General features: G+C 47.4%; 1 protein-coding gene across 11 annotated transcripts in view; it reads left to right on the top strand.

Annotated features, from left to right (window-relative positions):
• Window positions 1-20,524, top strand: part of Dock9 (dedicator of cytokinesis 9) — a 240,697-nt gene extending 220,173 nt beyond the window's left edge. For 6 of the 11 annotated variants that reach the window (XM_057785894.1, XM_057785900.1, XM_057785899.1 and 3 more), the window contains 8 exons: window positions 1,451-1,573; window positions 2,387-2,500; window positions 3,889-4,035; window positions 7,379-7,589; window positions 12,517-12,707; window positions 16,444-16,544; window positions 16,971-17,109; window positions 19,382-20,524. In XM_057785894.1, coding sequence (XP_057641877.1) covers window positions 1,451-1,573; window positions 2,387-2,500; window positions 3,889-4,035; window positions 7,379-7,589; window positions 12,517-12,707; window positions 16,444-16,544; window positions 16,971-17,109; window positions 19,382-19,504 — 1,149 coding nt within the window. In that variant the 3' untranslated portion in view covers window positions 19,505-20,524. Of the gene's footprint in view, window positions 1-1,450; window positions 1,574-2,386; window positions 2,501-3,121; window positions 3,158-3,888; window positions 4,036-7,378; window positions 7,590-12,516; window positions 12,708-16,443; window positions 16,545-16,970; window positions 17,110-19,381 lie in introns of all 11 variants that reach the window. The other 5 variants (XM_057785904.1, XM_057785898.1, XM_057785897.1 and 2 more) reach the window with 1 other exon arrangement.
• Window positions 20,525-22,871: the final 2,347 nt, after the last annotated feature.

Genomic DNA, 22,871 nt, shown 5'->3' on the forward strand with positions numbered 1-22,871 from the left:
GCTGCCATAAAGCTTGAGACAACTGTCCTACCTTTTTATAAGCGCTGGTGCAGAGTTCAACCACATAAATGACAATTTTATGATGTATGTGTCATAAATATGACATGAGTTAGATGGGCCTGATTCGACAGTGTTATCTGATGGACTGATTGTTCTAAAGTGATATTTTCTTTGGCTCCATAAACCGTGGGCATTGGATCTGTGATGAACATTAGCCTAAAAATGGAAAATATAGAGATTCAGGAAGAACTAATAAAACCTGAGGTGTTGGGATGAGCACACAGGGTTGGGCACGCGGCTCCATTGGTAGGGTGTTTGCCTGGCATGTGTGAAACCCTGTGTTCAGTCTTCCACAAAATATAAACAGGTGAGACCAGCCTGGGCTACATGACCTGTCTTGAGACAATAACGATATTAAAAATAAGACAGTAATAAGACAGTATTAGAAATAATTTTGCCAGTATTAGAGACGAGACAAGTATGTTTACCTTATTAAATCCAACCCAGTCCCAGTATTAGAGGCGAGACAAGTACGTTTACTTTCTGAAATCCGAGCCTTTAACAAGCTATCGGCTGGGGCAGAAGTGGGCTCTTCAGTCCTGTCCATGGCCGTGTGACACGTGCTAGCCCCAGTCAGCCCCATGCTGCCGCTCTTGGATCTGCCATTCCCGTCCCAGCATTCCAGGTTGGGAACTTTAAACTTGACCCGCCATGGCGCCATGATGAACCCGTGGCTATATCTAGAAAAAGTTCATGATGACTGGTATACATAAGCTATAGGTAGTGTTTCTCCCCAAGTCTGAGCGCTCTACCCAGAGCAGAGAACTGTGCACCCTTCTCTAGAAGGAAATTGCCAAGAGGAGGAGGAAAGGGTATTGGTGAAGCAGGCCTAGGTTCCCCCATCGCCATCCCTGGATAATGTCAAGACATTTAGTCGGGGTTGAAGTCATGCTTAGCAATGCTCCATAGCTCAGCATTGCCAGTGTTTCTTCATCAGAGAGGATAAATAAATCTCTGAGTTACAGTTCTAAAGACAGAGCTAATCAACAAGCTAAGAGCTTGTGGGAGTCTACCAGAGCCAACTTTCTATACCTTGTAAAAAAAATTATTTTATGTGTATGAGTTTTGTCTGTGTGTATATTTGTCTATCACATGTGTGCAGTCCCACAAGAAGGTGTCAGGGTCCCCGGAGCTGGAGCTACCGGCAGCTGTGAGTGCTGAGAACCAAGTCTGGGTCCTTTGCACGGGCAGTCAGTGCTCCTAACTGCTGGGCCAGCTCTCAGCCCAGGTATTACACCTTTCTGGTTTTCGCATATAAACATGACTTGGGGAGAACTTTGGTGAGTTGTTAGAGTCTTGGAGTTAGTTATACATTGATCCACTGCCTTTGGTTGTACGCGATGACGGATTCTCTGTAACCTCTCCCTGCCCCGCCCTCCCCCTTGACCAGGATGTACTGATGGAGCTGCTGGAGCAGTGTGCGGACGGACTTTGGAAGGCCGAGCGCTATGAGCTGATCGCTGACATCTACAAGCTCATCATCCCCATTTATGAAAAGCGGAGGGATTTCGAGGTATCGCGCCCTCTTTGCTCCTGTTTGACACGACCCAGACCTCACGACCCAGACCTCACGCAGAGAGAGCCAGCAGGCCTGGGTTCGGTGATGCCCGGTGGTCTCCAGTTACCCACATTGCATCAAAGGCGGTCATCAGTCACCAACTATAGCGCTATCAGATGTCACACATCCTGGGCCCCGCCTATGCAGACACCCCCATGTCTCGAGTGCAAGGGTTCTATCCCACCACTGAACTTTGGACGTTTCCCTAGACGGTTGTATGATTTCCAGGGGCCCCTCCTTGCTTCCTCTGCATGAGGGAATGGTGGCCCTTCCACCTTCCAGGGTTCAGAAGTCAGCCATTGCCCCAGCAAATCAAATGGAAGAACAGAACCCGCATGACATCAGAGATTTTCTCCTCCACCTCATGTTAGCTTGGAAAGAGACCTGCAGTGGGTGCAATCCAGAAACGATCACTGAGTTAAGCAGTCAAAATACACTCTTGGGAACTAGGCGATAGGCCAGTCGGTAAAGTGTTTCCTCGACAGCCCGAGGACCTGAGTTCAATACCCAGAACATACGTAAAAAAGCTGGGTGTGGTGACACCTGCTTGGACTCCCAGGGTTAGAGAGAGAGAGACCCGTGATGCCTAGGGGTCGCCGACCACCCAGGCTGGCCCCTGGTTCTCACATGTGTGCACACACACCCACATGCACACTCCCTACCCTCTCATACACACAAACCGACAGGGAGTCCATCATCACATTTGAATTGTTTTCAGTTTTATTCTGCGACTTGCAAATAGGAAGAAATGTTACTTCTGCTTTCCAGAGACTAGCCCACCTGTATGACACGCTACACCGGGCGTACAGCAAAGTGACCGAGGTCATGCACTCAGGCCGCAGGCTCCTGGGGACCTACTTCCGGGTGGCCTTCTTTGGACAGGTGAGCCTTCAGCCCGTTCTGTAGGCTGTCCCGAGTCCTTTATCTTTCTTCTCTTAAAGTGAGATCCTGAGAATTTTCCACTCTGTAAACGCTAAAGTAATGAATTTCTCATATGACACGTGGCTCTTATCTTCCTCTGGAGTAAACGCTACTTTTTTTTCTTTCTTTCTTTCTTCCTCTCTTTCCTTTATCACTTTCTTAAGGCAGCGGTAAGTTCTTCCTCCATCCTTAGCATCATCTTTCATTCTTCCATGTGGTTTGCAAGCTTCTTTTTCAAGTCTTGTATGTTTACTGTCTAGTCATTTCAAACTCCAGAAAGAAAATTAACATTTTTATTCCATTTACAGAAATCATCAGTTCCCTTACATATCCGTATTGCATGTTTTAAGGCAAAAATTAAGACCTGCTTTGTGCCTGTGCCTCAGTCTTTTATATGCTGTCTGCGCAAGCATAGTTATCGGGGAGTCCTGTCGGAGGGGGGTTACATAAGCAAGCTTTAACCTTCAGGCTCTAACATTATTAAATGGAATAGATTATCATCTGTTCATTGAGGGCGTGTGATTTTCCGGTGAGCGCTTTATAACCTTCAATTTACTCTGTTATTGTTTTTTATAACTATAGCAATACCAGTTTACAGACAGTGCAACAGACGTGGAGGTAATTCCAGTAAATGCTTCTAAAGCAAGTAACGTTAGTGGAGTGAGCGCCTCTAAACTCCCAGTTTGGTGTGGATTTCTCATTTGTTTGTTTCATGTTAGCCTGGTTTTTTTCCCCCTCACCTCTATTGTTTCTTATGCCATTTTATATCCTTTTACTTTAGATAAGCGACTTTTTGAACATTAATTTCAAATATTAACCCCCAATCTGGACATTTTAATTTCCCAACCTTTTTCACTTCCCATATAATGTTAAACCTATGGACACATGTGATTGGCGCCACGCCAGTTGTGGCTGGTTTTCACGGAAGCATTTCCAGTTCTGTGCTGCTGACCTTCAGTGTTTGTCTCAGCGGGGAAGCATGGCCAAATCCACTCAAACTTTATGTACTTCTTGCTGGGCCTGCTCCAGACCAGACGTGCATCCCTGGTCGTTTCTCCGTGTGTCCTACTTCTGGGAATGTGAAACAGGCCTGCCCTCATCACACCTCACTGAGAGAGTGCTGCCTGGGCCCCAGCCCTTTCATCTCACACACTTAATGACTTGCGTACATTTGTACTTTTGTGTTTTCCCGTCTTTGCACCTTGACTCCACCTCAGAGCCCTTTCCTTCCCCTGCGAGTGCCTGTCTAAGTGGGGTTTTATTTTGGAATCATCTTTCTCCTGGCTTTTCCCTGCTGTGGCCAGCCTCGGGCACACTCGGGGGATGCCTCACGGTGCTTCTCCTTGCAGGGTTTCTTTGAAGATGAAGATGGCAAGGAGTATATCTACAAAGAACCCAAGCTCACGCCTCTGTCGGAGATTTCCCAGAGGCTCCTTAAGCTTTACTCGGATAAATTTGGTTCGGAAAATGTCAAAATGATACAGGATTCTGGAAAGGTATGATTGCTGTCTGATAAGCTGCCTAGCAATTTTTAAATTCTGTGTGATTGGCCGTGTAGAGCGTACTCACAAATGTGAAAAGCAAAGAGGGGGTGGGATAAGGAGGGTTGTCCTCTTCGCCTTGTAATCTCCAGTCTGTGCTTTTTCGTGACGTGCTTAACACCGAGGAAATTGTTGAAGGATCTTCAGTTAGCTTTGGAAGCTGAGGCAGGAGGATCACAATTTACAATCCAGCCTAAGTCGTGACACCATGTCTCCTCCAAAAGCCCAGAAACAAGTGTCCTCTTTTACCACGTAAATGACTTACGAAGGGCTCAGCTGAGTTCTGCCCCTCACTGCGCCTTCCCTTAGCCGGGCATCTGTGACTTGACTGCGCCCCTCGTGGCTGAAGCTCAGGCAGACCAAGCTGGTCACTCTAATCAGACTGAGGAATGAGACCTGCTTTCTTTAGAGTGGCCCTTCTCTTAGCTCTGGTAAGGACCCTTCCCAAGCCTACACAGTTGTCCTGAGCCTGTGTGCTTTGTAGCCCACCCTGTTGAGAAGAGGCCCAGGAAACTGAGTGCCCCTCCACTTCCCAAAGCTGTCCCCTGTTCTTCACATTGTGAAGATGTGCTAGTTTTAACCAAAAGCTCTGCTGACAGATGTGACAGATGTGACAGACACCTGGACTCTCAGCTGTCGAGGAGGGGGGTAGGGGGAGTGACGGAGCTTGGATAGTAAGGCTGGGTTCAAGGCCAGCCTGATCTACATAACCAGACCCTCCCTGTCTTTAAAAAAAAAAAAAAACAGCTCTTGGGAAGCAGAGGCAGGAGGATCTCTGTGAGTTCGAGGCCAACCTGGTCTACAGAATGAGTTCTCCCAGCTGTGGACAGCCCTGCTTCTTTCTAAGGACACCAGCTGTAGAACGAGAACCCTTTTATTCCTGCATCCTCTGCTGAGTGCTCAGAGTCTAGCATCTGCTTCCTGAGAGCCCTCATTTTCTCCTGCTCACCTGACTAGGTTGCTATTGCAGCAGGGACCAGCCGATATCACCTGGATTCTGGCCCGGGCAGAGGACAGGCCAGCCCCTCCTGTGCCTGCAACCCTCGGCCTCCCTCGCTCCTCTGTACACTGATTCTGTATGCTAACCCCGCTTCGGCTGCTATGGGCTGTTTCCAGACCAGTTTCTCTGGAATCAAATGCTCTGTAGTAGGAAAGGGACCAGAGAAGGAAGCCAGTTCGCAGCCACAGAGACTTGGGGCCACTTGGCCTGTCATTCTCCTTCTCATCACAGTCATGGGGTCCCACGTTGGTCCCCTGTGGGCTTCTCAGGGATGTGCTGATTTCTATGTTACCCACCTGTGGAGTTCCGGGTTAGCACACCACCGAGACCCGGAACACAGCTCTGCAAGCCAGTCTTCCAACAGTGAAATCTCTCACCTGCCCCGTCCTCTCCTGAGTCACTGTGGTGTAATCCTTGGTGACATTTTAAGCGAGTTAACATAAGGGAAAGGAAGCAGTGTGTTTTACTGGAAGCCTCAGTCAGACTTAGTCATTAAGACCCACCTTTAAAACAGATCAAGCTACTTGCCTGGTTGAGCTTCTTCTGGGAGCAGCCCTGTGTCTGCAGAGACAGCTTCCGCATGCAGCTTTCTTCAGGGCTCCCAGTTCTCCTCCCTCGGTCATAGTGTGGTCCTGTGGAGCTGCTGAATTACAGAACCCTCCTCCCGCGTCAGCGTTCCATTCCCTCTGTCTGTGAGGCAGTCTGGAACACGAAGGATAGGGAGGAACATCACAACCAGGCAGGCAGCGCCATTCTTGCTGCCTTTTAATTGATTTTGCTAAAGAAAGTCAGCTTGAATAGGTTGAAACGCAATGATATGATTGTCAAGCCAGCGAGATGCTCAGTGGGTAGAGGAGCTTGCTCACAGGCCCGAGAGTTCCGTTCCCAGGCTCCACAAGGTGGCTGGAGAGAACCAACTCCTGGGAGTTGCCCTCTGGCCTCTGTGCATGCGCCATGACACACATGCACACACAGACACACGTGCAAGCAAATTTGTAAGAAATACAGTTAGGATTGTCCAGATGGCTTTTCTGAAATCCAGGAAAATTCTGTGGACGTTTTTTACCTTCTACACTAGGCTCTCTCCACCACCCTTTTCCTCCATTTTTCTAAGAGCCTCTGCTGAACCATGAAACCCATCTTTCCTGCCCCAAGCCCTCTGCCAGCCATCTCTTCTGTGGTCATTTTATTGCTCTTGGTTAAATACAATTAGGATGTGTAAAATCGATTTGCCTCGCTAATGTAAATCAACTCTTGTCCCCCTGTGGAACATGCCTGCTTAATTTTCCATCATGTGTCAGACACCAGAGGTCCACCAGTTCACAGTCTGATTGCAAAAGCATTCATGTGCTGGGTTAATCAGAAAAGAAATTTAATTGTAAATGAGGTTAATCCGCACTTGTATTAAATAAATTCATCTGCAGCTGTTGGTGTCTCATTTGATCTGACAACCAGTTAATAGTAATTTAGGGCCTAACATTTGATTCTTATTCTTAAAGTAAATGTCTCTTCTAGCCAAGTGCATAAAAGTTTTAAAACAAAAATTAAAATGGAGAAATCGGACTAAGGCAGAGCGAAGAGACAAGCTTAGTGCGGTGACTTACTCTGTAATCCCATCATTTACGAAGGGGACACAGGAGGATCGTGGGTTCAAAGCCACACTGGGCTACAAGAGACTCTTCTAAAAGAAGCGGGGGGGGGGCAGGACTGGAAGGAAGAAGAGAGGGAGCGAGGGACGGACAGGCACTTCGATGTGAAGTGTGGCGGTTGTTAGACTCCATCAGTCTGAATACTTCTGAGGGAGTTAAGATGTCTTGAATAGAATTATTGTCACTAAGTACCATAGTGCATTGTGTTTTTAGAGGAAAATGTTCTCATTTTTAGGAAAAACAGGGTGGTTTGTCTTGATGTATACCATTTACATTGAAAAGTGTGTGTGTGTGTGTGTGTGTGTGTGTGTGTGTGTGTGTGTTTATAGAAGTCTGATAGTAAGTTGTATTGACTCATGGGGAAGATGTTGTGATGAAAACCATTACTCTGTATGGTAACCTGAAAAGTCAGATTTAAAACTCTGTCTCCACACATTGGTGTGTGCATACTTACATGTATGTGTATGCGTCTCTTCTTGAAACAAACACAGCAAGGCGGTAGCGGTGATGATCCTCTTGGTAGATAGTGGGTATTCTTCTACTGGTTTTTCCAACCTTCCTAAATTAGTTTTTCTCAGAATGTTTTCTAATTAAAATTTTATTAGACCAGGAAGAGCGCCTGACTTCGGTGTTGCTTATTGTTTTAAAGGTTAACCCGAAGGACCTGGATTCCAAGTTTGCTTACATCCAGGTGACCCACGTGACCCCGTTCTTTGACGAGAAGGAGTTACAGGAGAGGAGAACGGAGTTTGAGAGATGCCACAACATCCGGCGTTTCATGTTCGAGATGCCCTTCACCCAGACTGGAAAGAGGCAGGGCGGGGTGGAGGAGCAGTGCAAACGGCGCACCATCCTGACAGGTACGCACCAGGCAATGTACCGCTCTGACTAGAGTAAGGACTGGGGTATGCACTCCTTCCTCCCATCAGACACTGTATGGCTCTCGCTAGAGTAAGGACTGGGGTACGCACGACTTCCTCCCGCCAGACAGCGCACCTCTCTCACTAAAGTAAGGACTGGGGTACGGACACCTCCCTCCCACCAGACATTATACCGCTCTCACTAGAGTAAGGACCCAGGAGATGGCTCAGTGTTTAAAACCACTTCTGTTCTCCCACAAGGCCTGGGTTCAATTCTCAGATCCCACATGGTGACTTACAAACATCTATAACTCCAGTCCCAGGAGACCGAGAGGATTTGACACCCTCTTCTGGCTTTCTTGGGCACCGGACATGCGTGAAGGTACACAGACATACGTGCAGACATACACCTATACGCATAAAAATAAATAAACCCTAAAAAATTAAAATACATAAACTCATGATTTGGGGCCAGAGAAGTGACTCGGCAGTTACGAGTGCTTACCGTTCTCCCGTAAGGTTCAGTTCCCAGCAGCCACAGCAGGCCACAGACAGTTGCCTGTAACCCCCTTTCCACATGGTTTGACACCCTCTTCTGGCCACCAGGCACAGGTGTGTTCCTGTACGCACTCGCCCACAGACACACATGCACCCAGTAAAAATAAAAATAAACTCACGGCAGCATAATGCAGCAGATGTTGAACAGTTTCTGTGGGAGAAATGGTTTAGAGTGAGATAAGGGTTTTAAAACAAACACAAAAGCATCCAGTTAAAAGTTCCCCACTCTTTCTGTTAGGAAAACATGCAATGCGTAAACCACACTGCCCTCACAAGGATGAGCCCCTCACTCTGAGCAAACACGTGGTTTCTCTAATGCACACCAGTTAAGAAAACAATCTCTAGATAATGGTCCTTGGGGTTTCCAGTTTGACTGTGATCTGTGCAGCAGCAACCTCACTGTGGATTCCCGAAATCAGCATCTGTCAGAGTTCATTCTGGAGCCACCAAGATCAGCCGCCCCTTGGAATTTGAACTGCAGATTCCCAGGCTCTACCCACCCCACACCCCGAATCTGCTGAATAAGAAACTAGGGAGGGCACCCAAGCTCTGTGCCCAGCAAGCACCCCAGGAGATTCCGGGCGCGTGCTCAGAGCACCCTGCTGAACTGAGCGTTCATTTTTATTGTGAGTCCTGTTGAGGTGGCGTACTGATTTGATTCATAACTGGGTGTTCTCCCTGGGCACCTGTTCTTCCGGGTTACAGTTCACACTTGCTGCTGAACCGTTTTAGATTAGATAAAGAATGTGGGCTTAGCTCTCTATCACCAAATCAGAGGACAAAGAGTAACTGGCTTCAGAAAGAGGCGCAACAGACAGAATAGCCACTCAGCGACTCTGCCAGCCACACCTTTAAGGCTGAGAATAACCTTGCGTGGGGCTCCTGCAGCCTGGCCACTGCCTCTCTGTGTGGACGTGGGGACATTGTTCATCCCTTTGTGTTAAACAATCCTGTGTAAAGTACAGACAGGCGGGGAAGGAATGAGTTGGACAACTAGATCTTACCCACCATTAAACTCTTGCCTTAGGCTTCATGAGGAGCAAAAGGGACCACCCAGTGACACCAGAAACAGGTGCAGGGCTTGCCGTGAGGCGCCTGGAAGTGTGGAAGGGACAGCTGACTAGACAGAGTAGAGTTGGAGGAAAGTTCTTTTTCTGTGAAAGCTACTGGGAGTGTCAGCGCCATGGCAACCTTAAAGAAACACACCAGCTCTTTTGAAGACTTTGAACTAGAGTTTCTCTCCAGTTACTAGGTTTCTGGAACTTCCACCCTCTTGCTGCGGACCTAACCTTTGGCCTTTCCTGCCTCTTGCTTGCAAGCTAACCCTTCTGGAAAGTTCCCAGTCCTGAGAAAACGTCATCATTTTCTCCTCCCTCCCTCAACTTCCTGGGTGGAAGTTTCTGGCCCTGCCTTTCCTTTCTTCCCAGTTGCTATACCCAGGTCCTCCAGCTGTCAGTCACCTCCACTGCACTCAGACTGGAAACATCTGTTTGCTGCCTGCCCTACAGTTGACATGCGTCCTCTGTCTTCCTAAAGGGCCACACATCAGGACGCTGGGCTGTGTACTACACAGTGGCTTGTTCCCGTGCTCAACTGGCTTTCCATCTTCCTGGAAATTCACTCTCCATTGTTCTCTGTTCTCCCGTGTAGTCCTGGGACAGTAATGCACACCCTAGTGAGGCACGGTCCCCAAAGTGAGGTCTGTAGGCTTGAGTCAGCCCCTCACATCTCAGCAAGAAAAGACAGCAGTCAGCATGGGGTGTTAGAGCATGCCACACGGGATGAGAGAGGCCATGGAGGTTGGCAGTGTGGAGCCTGGGGGAGAGGAGTACAGTTTAAAGGGGAGGGTGTGATAGGGCTCGTGGGGATATCAGATAGCATGTGATATCGGAGTCAAGACATCAAGGAGATGAGGGTGGCCGGAATGTTTGTGTCTGGGCACTCCGGGAATAGAAAAGGACGGGGTGAAACTGGCAAGAATACCAAAGCGGTTGTGACCCGGTGGGCCTGGGCACAGACGTGGAGCTGTCTCTGAGTAGTATCGCGGCACCTGCCTGTGGCCCCTTGACGCAGTAGTCGGGACTGAGCAGGATCAGTGTGATTCATGGGAACCTCACGCACCAACCTTGGAGCTGGCTTTCTCTCTGAAATCATAGTGCCTCTTCACCGTGTCAGTCACAGATTCTGGACACTTAAGAGTCGTGATGCGTTTTCCTAACAATGGAGAGTGAAATTCCTTTCTGTGGTACACCAGCCAGATGCATTAGCTGCTGTCAGAATACTGCTTCCCTGGCAGTGTGCAGCGATGTTCAGTTCTTATTTAGAAGCAGCAGCCTTGGGCCAAGAGGACTCAGAAGTCCCACTGCTGCCACGAGGACACAACAGAGATTCCAGGCGGGAGCCCCAGACTGACTTTAAAAACTTGTGAAGATAGACGGGAGCGATGGGAACCCCTCTTTTTCCAGCTTTGTCTAGTCATCGCTGGCCCCATCCAGTCTGGGATCTGCACTTGTTCCCACTGTGTGATAAGCTTTTCCTGAATAAACTCTCCCTAGCCACTTACTAAAGAATTCAAATGTAACCTCTCTCATCTGTTGTTGGTTAAAAAAATACAATAAGGGGGGCTGGAGAAATGGCTCAGTGGTTAAGAGCATTGCCTGCTCTTCCAAAGGTCCTGAGTTCAATTCCCGGCAACTACATGGTGGCTCACAACCATCTGTAATGAGGTCTGGTGCCCTCTTCTGGCCTGAAGACATACACACAGACAGAATACTGTATACATAATAGATAGATAGATAGATAGATAGATAGATAGATAGATAGATAGATAGATAGATAGATAGAATACAATAAGGGGGCCAGGCATGGTGGCGCATGCCTTTAATCCCAACACTCGGTGAGGCAGAGGCACATCTACTTGGTGAGTTCTAGGACAGCCAGGGTTAGGTGGTGAGAGCCTGACACACAAAAACAAAATAAAATACGGGCCTAGAAGATGGTTCCATGAGTAGAAGAGGTGTTTGTGTGCAGGCTTGATGGCCCGAGTTTGACCCCTGGATCCCACAAGGTGGCAGGAGAGAACTGAGTCCCAAGAGCTGTACCCTGTCCTCCACGTGTGCACAGAGGTACATGCATGCTGTGGTACATGCACCTTCACACACACAATTAAAGAATAAGTGTTTAAAGTTAAGCATACAAGTAGCAAATGAGAATATTATAGGTGTTCCTGCAAAGAGACAAACGCTAAAGACTTGAAGTAGAGCCTAACATTACACAGAAGTTTTTTAGTTTTATTTTATTTTACGTGTATGAGTGCTTTGCCTGTGTGCACACCTTGGGAGGTCAGAAGAGGGTGCCAGGTCCCCTGGACCTGAAATTACAGGTGGTTGTGCTGCCATGTAGGTGCTGGGAACCTGAACTCGGGTCGTTTGCAAGACCAACAAGTGTTCTTAGTCCCTGAGCCATCTCTCCAGCCCCTATAGTTCCTTTTCATTGTCCGTTGTCATGCTGTTTGGTGTTGACATGGTCAGGTATCTTATTAAAAATAAAAACAGCATGATCTTCTAGTGGAAAAAGTAAGAAATAGTAAATATTTTTATATTTCTTATCCCTGGAAGCTTCAAAACGCCTCTCCCATTGGCCCAGTAGTTATCACTGGTGAATTCCTGCTTTGGTTAGGATGCTTTTGTTTCTCATTGATATCTTAGGTTTAGACAGGTTTATCATGTATTCAAAGTTGTTCCCCACAGGAAAGTGAATTTTCTCAGAGAATCCGATGGCACTATTTGGGACGGGGTCTGCTGTATAGTATCTCAAAACTGTTTGCTCTTTTTTGTATTTTAGAATCCCTCTAGAACCTACTCATTTGAGTCTTACAACTTCCAGGGAGGCTTAGGGCACTTAGAGATGAGAAAGGAAGCAAGGAATAAGAAAAGAGGTTTGTTTTCCCCCAAAGACACACTCTACTTGTGAAAGGAATAACAGGGAACCAACTCTGCCTACCTTATGGTACAGCCTACAACCTGCCATTACACACATCACTAAAGGCCTGGAGAGATGACTCAGTAGTTAAGAGCATTGCATGGTAACTCACAGCGCCTGTAACTCCAGTTCCAGCCTCCGTGGACAACACACACACACACACACACACACACGAACAGATAGACATGAAAGCAAAACATTCCTACATATAAAATTAGAAATAAAGTCTTAAGCATGGGGTATTTAAAAAAAAAAAAAGAGAGCATCCCAGCTCCAAAGAGTCTTCGCTTATGACATCGACAAAGCTCTGAGTTTTAGCTGTAAAGCAGGCGTGGTAGTTGCTTTCCCTCCAGACGGCGGAGTAACTCTAGACCCCGTTCCTCCGCAGCAATACACTGCTTCCCCTATGTGAAGAAGCGGATCCCGGTCATGTACCAGCACCACACTGACCTGAACCCCATTGAGGTGGCCATCGATGAAATGAGCAAGAAGGTGGCCGAGCTCCGCCAGCTGTGCTCCTCGGTGGAAGTGGACATGATCAAACTGCAGCTCAAACTCCAGGGCAGTGTGAGCGTTCAGGTGAGCCCAGTTCCCAGCTTCCGTTATCAGAGGGCACAGGAGGCTTAACCGGCCCCCCGATTCTGCCTTCAACATAATGGCAGCTTCACTGAGCTGTCTGCTAGAGACAGCGGCACCCTGACTTTCCAGTAACTTGAAGAATGTTAGGTTCCTGGTTGACAAAATGATCCCCAAGCCGAGAAAGATAGTAGGGGGTTTTTCTATAAAACTGTTGTTTTCTTTCCACGAAAATTGTGTCTAAAAATATACCTTGAGTTTTACTTTCTCCATTTTTTTTTTTTTTTTTTTTTTTCTTTGGTTAACAAAAGGTCTTCATTTTAGGGCAGCCCAATTGAGTTAATTTTACTGGTGACATTTTTAAAAATTCATTTATTTCTGAGAATTTCATATGAGCACTGTATTTACATCACTTCCCCTTCTAACCTCTGCTGTGCCCTCTCATTCTTCTCAAATTCATGATCCCTAATTTCTAAATTATCACGCACACACACGCACACACACCACACACAACGCGGACTGCTGAGTCTATTTAGTGGCCTCCGTGGGTTTGTGTGTTCAGAGCTGACCTGTTAGGGCTAGATAGCCTGGCAGGATTTCGCTCTAGAAAAGACTGATTTTCCCTTTCTCAGAGGTCAGCCATGGCCTGGAGCTCTTCGTCTGGGGCGGGGTCTTGTGAGATTTTCCCGATCAGTTGGTATCTCATTTTTCATGTCTGTTTTAGGCAGCCATACTGTTGGGATTTTGACAGGAAAACTACTAGTGATTTTGTGGGGTTTGTTGTTGTTCTTCTTTTCGAGAAATATGTAACCCCGTGTGTCACCTGTATTCTCAGCACTTGAGAGGCGGAGGTGTTAAAATCAGTTATAGGGTAACCTGGGCTATGTAGCAAGTAAGTCCTGAGCCAGCCTGGGCTTCATACCTAGCACAGATCTTAATGTCTCAGATGAAAGAGAAATTTGGGTCCTCTGTAAGTTTTCCTCCCTTGTTCAGTATTCACACTCAGATCTGCAGTCCAGCTGGAACTGGTTTGTATTTGGCATAGGAGAGGGGTGAGGATACATTTTGCCCCCAGCAGGATTTGACAGTGCATGCCTCTCTAACCCCAGCCCAAGTGGCTGAAGCTCAGACACCTGCAGGTTCCCGGCTACGCTGTGAGTTTGAAGCCAGCCTGTACTCCATAGTAAGATCTGTCTCTAAGACAGAAACAAACAAGAGGGGCTGTGGAGGTCTGCCTAGCGTGCGAGGAGCCCTGGTTTGGTCCCCGATCACATAAACTGGCTATGCTAAGCCGGGCCTCATTTTCCAGCTTTGAAGATCGAGGCAGGGAATCAGAAATTCAAAGTTATCCTCAGGTTCATAGCAAGTTTAAAATGACTTTGGGATGCCTGAGACCCTCTCTCAAAAAAAGAAAAATTACTTTCTCCCTTCTAAGTGTTGTATGCCATTTATTGGGAGATCACCTTTGATTTGGATACTAGTTAGTGCATATGTTGTTTGTAAAGATTTATCAAGATATATACTTAAGATAATTTTTTAAGTTATCTCAAATAATTAGCTAGGTAACGGGCAGATTTTAAGTCCTCTCCCTGCAGTGACCAGCTTTACACATAGTTGGGGTTCAAGTCCTTGTCTGTTCCTTCACCCCTAGAACTCATTGTTCTCCCATCCAAATGCAGTGCATCTCCGAAGCCTCGGCAGAAATTCCACCATGTAGGTTCTGCATCCAGGGTTGGTTTGTGAAATCAGTTTCTGTCTGTTTCATCAGATACACACATAAGGAATCATGAGTTTTGAGCAAATATTTCGCCAAATGACATTGACCACAAAAGTATTTTTAGATCTTTCTAGTCTCTTCCCTCATGCCCTAAAAAGCTTATGTGCTGAAGTATTTTACAAAGGGAATATCATCCAGTGATATTCAGCAAAGGGGATGACATTCCAGCAAGAACATGACTGTACAGCAGGGCCAGAGGCCACATTTTCTGTAGCTAAAAATGCCACTCACTAACTGGACCTGAGCACAGGCAGCCTCTCTCAGAAGGCCGGTGGAGGGGTGGGGCCTGACGGGTTGAACTGTCTAAAGGGTAAAGCATGCAAGGCCGTTTGACCTTCGAGTTTTATATAAATGCCCAATCAGCTTACACAGCAGTGAACCCCATGATAAAATGAGGACATGTGTTTGTACTGGTGCCTACCTGGATAACAAAGTCTAGGCCAAAGGAAGTTAGCTCCTGTCTCATGTGAGTGTGTGTATATGCTCCAAAGGTCAGCATCAGAGCTCTTCTTTCTGCATTATTATTAATATTATTATTATGTTATTTTGAGGCAGTCTCTCACTGAATGGAGCCCACTGATCAAGCTAGGTCTCCTGGACAGTAACTCTGTCCCCCAGCAGTTTGCTGGGGCCACTGTTCCCTCTGGCTCTGTGGTACATCTCACATAGTATCAGTGCCTGTCCTCTTCGTGCCTACTTAAAATCGCGTGTCCTGTCACACGTCAGTCTGACAGAGCCTAATGCTGAGGCCACCATATCCGGTCACTATGGGAAGCTAGCTGTCCACTGCTGAGGCTCCACGCTGGCACTGGCTTCTGCCCCCACCCCTTCCCACATAGCTGCTGTGAAATCACTGACTCGGTTCTGAGACTGCTATAGTCATATGTAGAAGGAGGAGCTGCTTGTTCCTCCCGGCTGCCCAGACCTGAAATAATCAAATAACTAAAATTGTATTAATTAAAGCACTGCTTGGCCCATTAGCTCTTCTTATTGGCTAACTCTTATATTAATTTAACCCATTTCTAGTAATCTCTATATCGCCACATGGCCGTGGCTTACCAGCAAAGGGTTGGCGTGCTGACAGCTCTCCCTGCCCCCTCCAGGGGTCTGGCCTCTCTCTCCTCGTTCCTATATTGTGTTGGAAGTACAGAGAACTCCGGTTGGCTGTTTGAGTCACTCTCCACATTGCTGAATGTTCCTGATCTTTGATTTCCAGCACAGGTCAGCTAAGTCAGCATGACAGTTGGCCTGGTGTGGCTGCCTGTTCAGTCCAGCGAGATGAGCAATGTTTCGGTTTTGTTTTTGATTCAGTGGCTGTAGGAGCTGGGAAGATGGCTCAGTCAGTGGGGTGCTTGCTGTGGAAACTGAGTTCACATTGCCAGCACCCACACCTGTGATCCCAGCTCTGGGGAGGCAGACACAAGAAGATCCTGGCTCACTGTCCAGGAGACCTAGCTTAATCAGTGGACTCTATATTCAGTGAGAGAACCTGTCTCAAAATGATGGTGATGGTGATGTAGAAAGCAGAACTCTGCTGCTGACCTCTGGTGCACACACACATACACACATAGACACTCATACATGCATACACAGAAACACTGATGTTTTCAATCATGCTAAATTCACCATGTTGACCTGTTCAGTTCAATGTAGCACAAATCCCAGTGTCTAAACCCCGTTTGAAAGAACCTTTGACGCGGGTTTGGAGACCTGGGCTCGGGCGTTTCTCATGTTGGTTGCTCAAACCTGAACAAGTACCTAAAATGAAGAATGGCTTGCATGATGGAATCAAACAGTGTATGGTGATGTAGCTCGGTTTAAGATTTCTTCCTTGGCCTTTGTGTCTGTGGAAGCCAGGGATCATGACTGACTCACTAAACAGCATTTAGAGTGAGTGGCAGCTGACGTAAGTAAATGGTAGTGGTCATTTTCCTTCTACTCACACGTCTGTTCCTTCCCCAGGTCAACGCTGGTCCACTAGCATATGCCCGGGCCTTCCTCGACGACACCAACACTAAAAGATACCCCGACAACAAGGTGAAACTGCTGAAGGAAGTTTTCAGGTACAGCACGCGGAACGTTTCTCTGCACGGAAATCGTTCATCTCTCTGCGGTGGTCAGCTTCCCGTTCCTATAGCATAGCTGAGATGATTCACTTGTGAACCCATAAGGGTGACTTGGGCTTACGGTGCCTGAGGTTGTTTGGGGCCTGCAGTGAGGGGTGGACAGTAAGACAGGAATTCAAAGAGAATGAGGAAGGGTCCTGACTCCCCAAACTCCCTTCATGGACATGTCACCAACAAACTAAAGACGTCCCACTAGGTCCCACCTCCAAAGACTCCATCACCCACCAATAGCACCCCTAACAGTGGACATTTGGGGGTGTTACAGAACGAAACCATAGCACTGCTCTGGGCTCAGGAGAGAGGGTGCTTCCAGCCTGACCCATGTCCCCCTGCTCCATGCCTTCATCCCCTCTCCTCACTCAGGCAATTTGTGGAGGCCTGTGGTCAGGCTCTCGCAGTGAATGAACGTCTGATTAAAGAAGACCAGCTGGAGTACCAGGAGGAGATGAAAGCCAACTACAGGGAAATGGCAAAGGAGCTCTCCGACATCATGCGTGAGCAGGTGGGTACCAGGCTGGCCTGGGATCTGAAATACTCGTAATAGTAAGTTAAGCCTTCCAGTATTCTGGAATCCTTATTTCTGAGGGAAAATGTAACAGACCACACCCCGACTACACGAACCCTAAATTATTTAGAGAAGCGAGCGATGAGTGCCCCTATGTCATCTAGAGCAAGTAGAGAGGCCAGCGTCCTTCTCCGTGTTTCCCGAGCTCTGCACTGCCTACCCCCGTGCAAGGCAGAGAGACCGCATTCATGCATACAGCTTTCTCTGACAGACAGGGCTGCCCAGCCTGCTTCTGTCCTCCGTTGCCTTAGAAGTCTTTCGTCTTTTTAAAAAGAGCGGAATTGTTCCAGCAGCCTGGGCACCCCAGGAGACACACGTGGCTCCTTCTTCCATGGTCCTTGTCAAAGGCACGCTTCCTGCCTCTCTTGTGTTTTCTGTCCTTCCTCTGTGAATCTTCCATGTGGTCCCAGCAGGAGTCAGGGGACACATCAGCCAGGGTGTCAGGCAAATGTCCAAGGGCAAGGTGCCCGTGAATCCAAGTCGCTGTTGCTGTGGCATTAGCTCCTGGATCTCACACTCTGTCTGTCTCCTGTGTTGTTGTCTGCAGAGTAGAGGCTGGGACTTTTGTCCACCTACCTTACCATGTGATAATTAGAAATGTCTGTTTTTTGAGGATTTCATATATGAATACTATAGTTACACCTATCCCTCCAACTCAACTCTCTCTCTCTCTCTCTCTCTCTCTCTCTCTCTCTCTCTCTCTCTCACACACACACACACACACACACACACACAAAACTCTTCCCCAAATTCATGGGCTCATCCTTCAATTATTATTGTTAGATACATACATACATACATACATACAATCTGTGGCTCTAACCTACAGAGTCCGTTCGCTGTTGCTCGCATGTGTGTGCTTAGGGCCGACCCCTTGGGGTTAGGTAACCTGTCAGACTCATCCCTGGAGAAGATGGAGTCTCTATCTCAGCAGCCATTATCACCTGTGGCTCTTCATATGGGATGGGATCTTGTAGACCTGCTCCCCAGTCCACGTCAGAATGTCCTGGGTGCAGCTTCCCTTCCATACAGAGGAGACACCACCACCCTGCAGCAGAAACCCTGATCTTCCGGCTCTCGCAATATCCCCACCCCTTCTGCAATGTTTCCTGAGTCCTAGGTGTGGGGTTGTGTGGCAGAAGAATGAGAACTTACTTGGTTATCTAAGCTTTAATGCCCTTGTTTGTTTTTTCCCTTCCACCATGCTGCACACGCTCAGCTGGGATGGTAATACCTTTTCTTCATTTTATTTCTCTGATAAACTGTCTGACCTAATCTGAATCACATAAGGTTCTGACCAAGTTTGGGCAGCCGTGGACTTTGGATGGTGCATGTAGAGTGGGGAGCAGTTCTCTTCTGAACCTTTTTAAAAGTAGAAAAAATGAAACGATTAAATCATTAATGTGTGAATAACTAAGCACAAAGCGGAGGAGGCGCATGGGAGGAAACGGTTGCAGGAAACTTGTGATCTTTTCCTTGGAAGCTCCAGACTCCTTAGAGGAGCTCCTGGTGGATGGCCCCGCGGTCAGGACCAGGAGAGACAGAAGCACAGAAAACTGTGGGCTGGATCTGTTAAGCTCCTGGATTGAGCAGATAGTAACCCCAGTGGTTTGCTGTCTGCTGTCCCTTAAACTTCCCATTGTCTCGGCATCTGTGAAGACTAGACCCTTTAACCTGTGTATAGGAAGAACTGTGGCCTAGTATGGTGGCTTTTGTGTTTGCCAGAGAAGCCTCAGCATGGGTCTCTAAGCCTCCACATGGCTAGAGAGAAATCCTACACCTAGATCCTTTTCTGGTCTTGTTTGCCATGAAGAGGCACTTAAGTCTCAAAGACCTGAGAAACATAGATGTTCCAAACTCAGTTGCAGAGGGTTTTTCCCCCACCAAGGGTCAGAACTAGTTCATGTCTTAGTGGAGTTGAAAGGTAGACCACAAGTTACTTGACCTGATGAGTCTAGAAGACTCCCATTCGTTAACTTGTAAGGAAACAGCACATTCTTTCTGATGTTCCCCTTACCATTCCAATCTGAAGGTGGCCATTTATTAGATAAGCTAAAACCATCTATGCAAACTGGCAAAGCCCAGGCCTGGCTGTGTGCCCACTATGCAGAGTGGCAGCCGGAGGTCAAGCTGTGTGTGTGACCCCAGCTTGGAACGACTGACTGCTGGAGCACTGCACTTTGATGACCTTGTCTTTCTGTGCCTCAAGATTTGCCCCCTGGAGGAGAAGACAAGCGTCCTGCCAAACTCCCTGCACATCTTCAACGCCATCAGTGGGACGCCCACGAGCACAGTGGTTCAGGGGTTGACCAGCTCGTCCTCGATCGTGTGATTTTACCTCATGAACCATGTATGGGGACATGCTTTGTCATGTACAAACTCAGGATGACTTCCAGAGCTAATCACTGGCATGGCCGAGCACAGGAGGAAGCCATGGGGACCCGGAGAGAGAGGGAGCCTGGACTGTGGTATTCCGTAGCAGATTTTATAGGAGTCGGGGGAAGGCGCACATATTTTTTTAAATCTCACTGGCAATATTTAGTTTTCCTCGTGTCTTAACAGGAGTGTGAGGTGGGCGCTCTTAAGCTGCCCCTCAGCTTTATCCTTTTTACAGCGTAGTATTAAGTGACCTAAAGGAGAAGTGTTCTAGGAGCGTCCGTGGCGGACGCAGCAGCACTGAAACTGAGTCTGGGAACTAAGCTGGAAAAATCTTGAAAATATTTTTTTCCTGTGGCACATTCAGGTTGAGTACAAGAACTATTTTTGTGTCTAGTTTTTGATGACGGAAGGGGACTGGCGATTGTAACTTTTGTACTTGCGAACGAGGAGACGTGGAGCCTTTATGTTCCTGCCTTGTGTTGGAACCGTGAGAGCTGACAAAGCTGTACGTGAGCCCAAGCCTAGTGGAGCAGCGTAGAACCAAAGGCCCGTGCTAACAAACACACTACGCTAAACCCTGAAGCCCAGTGTACAGACGGTTAATGCAGCCTCCTCGCTGTGTTCATGCACATACACATTTCTACATTTTTAATAGATCCGCTTCCATGGTGTTCATCTGTGACCCATTCGCGCTGTTCTCGGTATATGCAAATACATTGTACTTTACTGTTGTACCCTTGTACATAAGACGTGCAATATGGAGATGTATACAGTCTTTGCTGTGGTAGGTTTATAAACTGGTAAAAAAGTTTTCATCCTTTTGCCAAAGGTGGAGTATGCGGTTGGTGAACCCTAAATCCTGCGGCGAGTTGGGGGATAATTTAAGGTTTTCACCAGGTTATATTTTCTCTTAAGACTTTAATTTAGTAATTTTATATTTGGAAAAAAATAAAGGTTTTTAATTTAACTGGAACCACTGCCCTGCTGTAATTAAACGTCCTGTACCCCAACTGTATTAAAACTAACCTTGCTGATTTTCTGGTAATAAACACTGGATATTTGTTGTTTGGTAATCCTACAAAAGGGCAGAGTGCTTAAGGTAAAATAGCATTATCAACACTTTCTCTAAAACAATAAGAATGGGAATGCATGCAGTAAGGTGGATGGGGTGTGACAGCTGCCGAAGCTGTGCTTGAGTGTATGGAAATCCTAACACCTGTTCTCTGCCTTTCTGGATGTTTCCGTGATACAGATTTCAAAAGGTGGAGCTAAGAGCTTATGCTTCCAGAGGACTTGGTGAATGCTAATGGAGGCACATGAGTCTAGGCTAGCCCTGAGATGTGCCGTGACTGCCGAGTAACGGGAGGCACATGAGTCTGGGCTAGCCCTGAGATGTGCCGTGACTGCCGAGTAACGGGAGGCACAGAGTCTGGGCTAGCCTCGAGCTGTGCCGTGACTGCCGAGAAATGGGAGGCACAGAGTCTGGGCTAGCCCCGAACTGTGCCGTGACTGCTGAGAAACGGGAGGCACATGAGTCCATTCTTTATCTTTGTCAGAGCTGTTTTATGATCTCTTGATTTGCTTTTGAGGTGAGCACTCCGGGCTACACTCGGCAATCTTCTCTCCCAGAATACCCAGGTAGCCATGTTGGTACACCCCACCCTCATACCCCACACTGGCGCGAGCATGGGGCACATCAGGTGTGCTGGTCCTGCCTCTGGTCTGCCCAGTGGCCCCAGAGGACGAATCGGCTCCTCATCAGGCTGTGTCTTTGCCACAAGAAGGAACTTTCTACATGGCTCACAAGAATGGGCTTCTTACTTGAAGGGTTAGAGAAACCGTCTTTTCCACCAACGGCTGTGATGTGGTGACTCTTGAGCTCGGATAACCACGGAGCATGCCAGGTGTGACAGTGGAGGGCATGGTAGTACCGCAGGCTGACATCCTAGCCCGTGGAATAGGCCTCATCAAACATCATCGCAGGTGAGTCAAGGGGTTTTTGTCACGGAGCTGCATTTATTAGTCATAAAATTCTGGTCATCCTGTGGCAAGATAAATAAAAGTCTAGAAAGTACCTGGAAGATAAGATTAAGTTTGGAAGATGGCCAGCCCTCACTATTCAGCAGTAGAGAAAGGAGCCTTCTCTCTGATGGACACTAAGAGAGCAGAGGAAAAGCTTTCAGGTTGGAGAGGGACAGTCACCTCCACTCAGAGGATAAGGGACAGCGGAGACGGGTAAGGAGATTCCTGTTGGCTGATGAGACATTTCATAGAGTTCATAGAGAAGGTACTTTTCTGGGTCAGACGACACACTGGGGCTGGAGAGATGCACGGTGGGGGATGGTACTTACCGTGTGAGTCTGACAGTCTGAATCCAGCTCCTCAGAACCCACAGAAAGGTGACGAGGGAGAACCATCTCCACAAAGCTGTCCTCCACACGTCATACATACACGTATAATAACAGCAGGTTTTTAGTTATAAACTAAAATACAAGTTTGATAGGAAAAACTATAGCTGGTTACCAGTAGATTTTTACATAAGTTCTACATATTACTTTAACTGATGGGAAAGTCTGCACGACAGAATTTGCCGTTCTGACCTATACAGGTCAGGGATGGGACAGTTGTTTGAAATCCTAGCTGCCTGGGAATGAAGTCGTGTACACAAATGAGCGTACATGGGCTTCTGCCTGGGAAGCTGCTGCCGAGAATAACCAGGCCACACTGAAAGAACTTACCGGTAACAGAAATAACCACGGCGAGTCATGGCTTACTCACGTGACAGGTCTACAATGTAAAGCCATTGACGTCTGCCAGAGATGATGGCTCCAATCCGTAACCTCCAAAGTTAAGAGGCAGAAGCGGGGAGATAGTCGTTTGAGGCTAGCTTGACCTGTGCACAGGCTCTGTCAAAAGCAGTTACTTGATTTCCTTAATAGGGATCATTTATGTTAATGTGATCGTCAACACAGAAGGTTGTTGTATGACTAGAAAATTAGTAATTATAGGGTGATCAGAAGCTCAACTCATACACCAAACGTCTTACACACATTTATAAATACAATCTGAGTCAGGTGTACAATGTATACATAATACACTATCAAGGCAATAAGCATCCTATGTCCAGGCTTCCGGAAGTCCCTGCATATGTGTACATGTGTATATATTGGTGCTGGAGGTGGCCGTGGGCCTGGTACACACTGGGCGAGTACTGATGCTATGTCCTCTCATGCTTGTGTTTTTATTTTCCAGGGTCAGAATCCTCCACAGGAGTTCTGCCCTCTTACATTGAGAATACAGCTTCACGTTAGCCAGCTCCT

The sequence above is a fragment of the Chionomys nivalis genome, chromosome 12, assembly GCF_950005125.1.
Source record: "Chionomys nivalis chromosome 12, mChiNiv1.1, whole genome shotgun sequence".
In the NCBI taxonomy this organism is placed as follows: Eukaryota; Metazoa; Chordata; class Mammalia; order Rodentia; family Cricetidae; genus Chionomys; species Chionomys nivalis.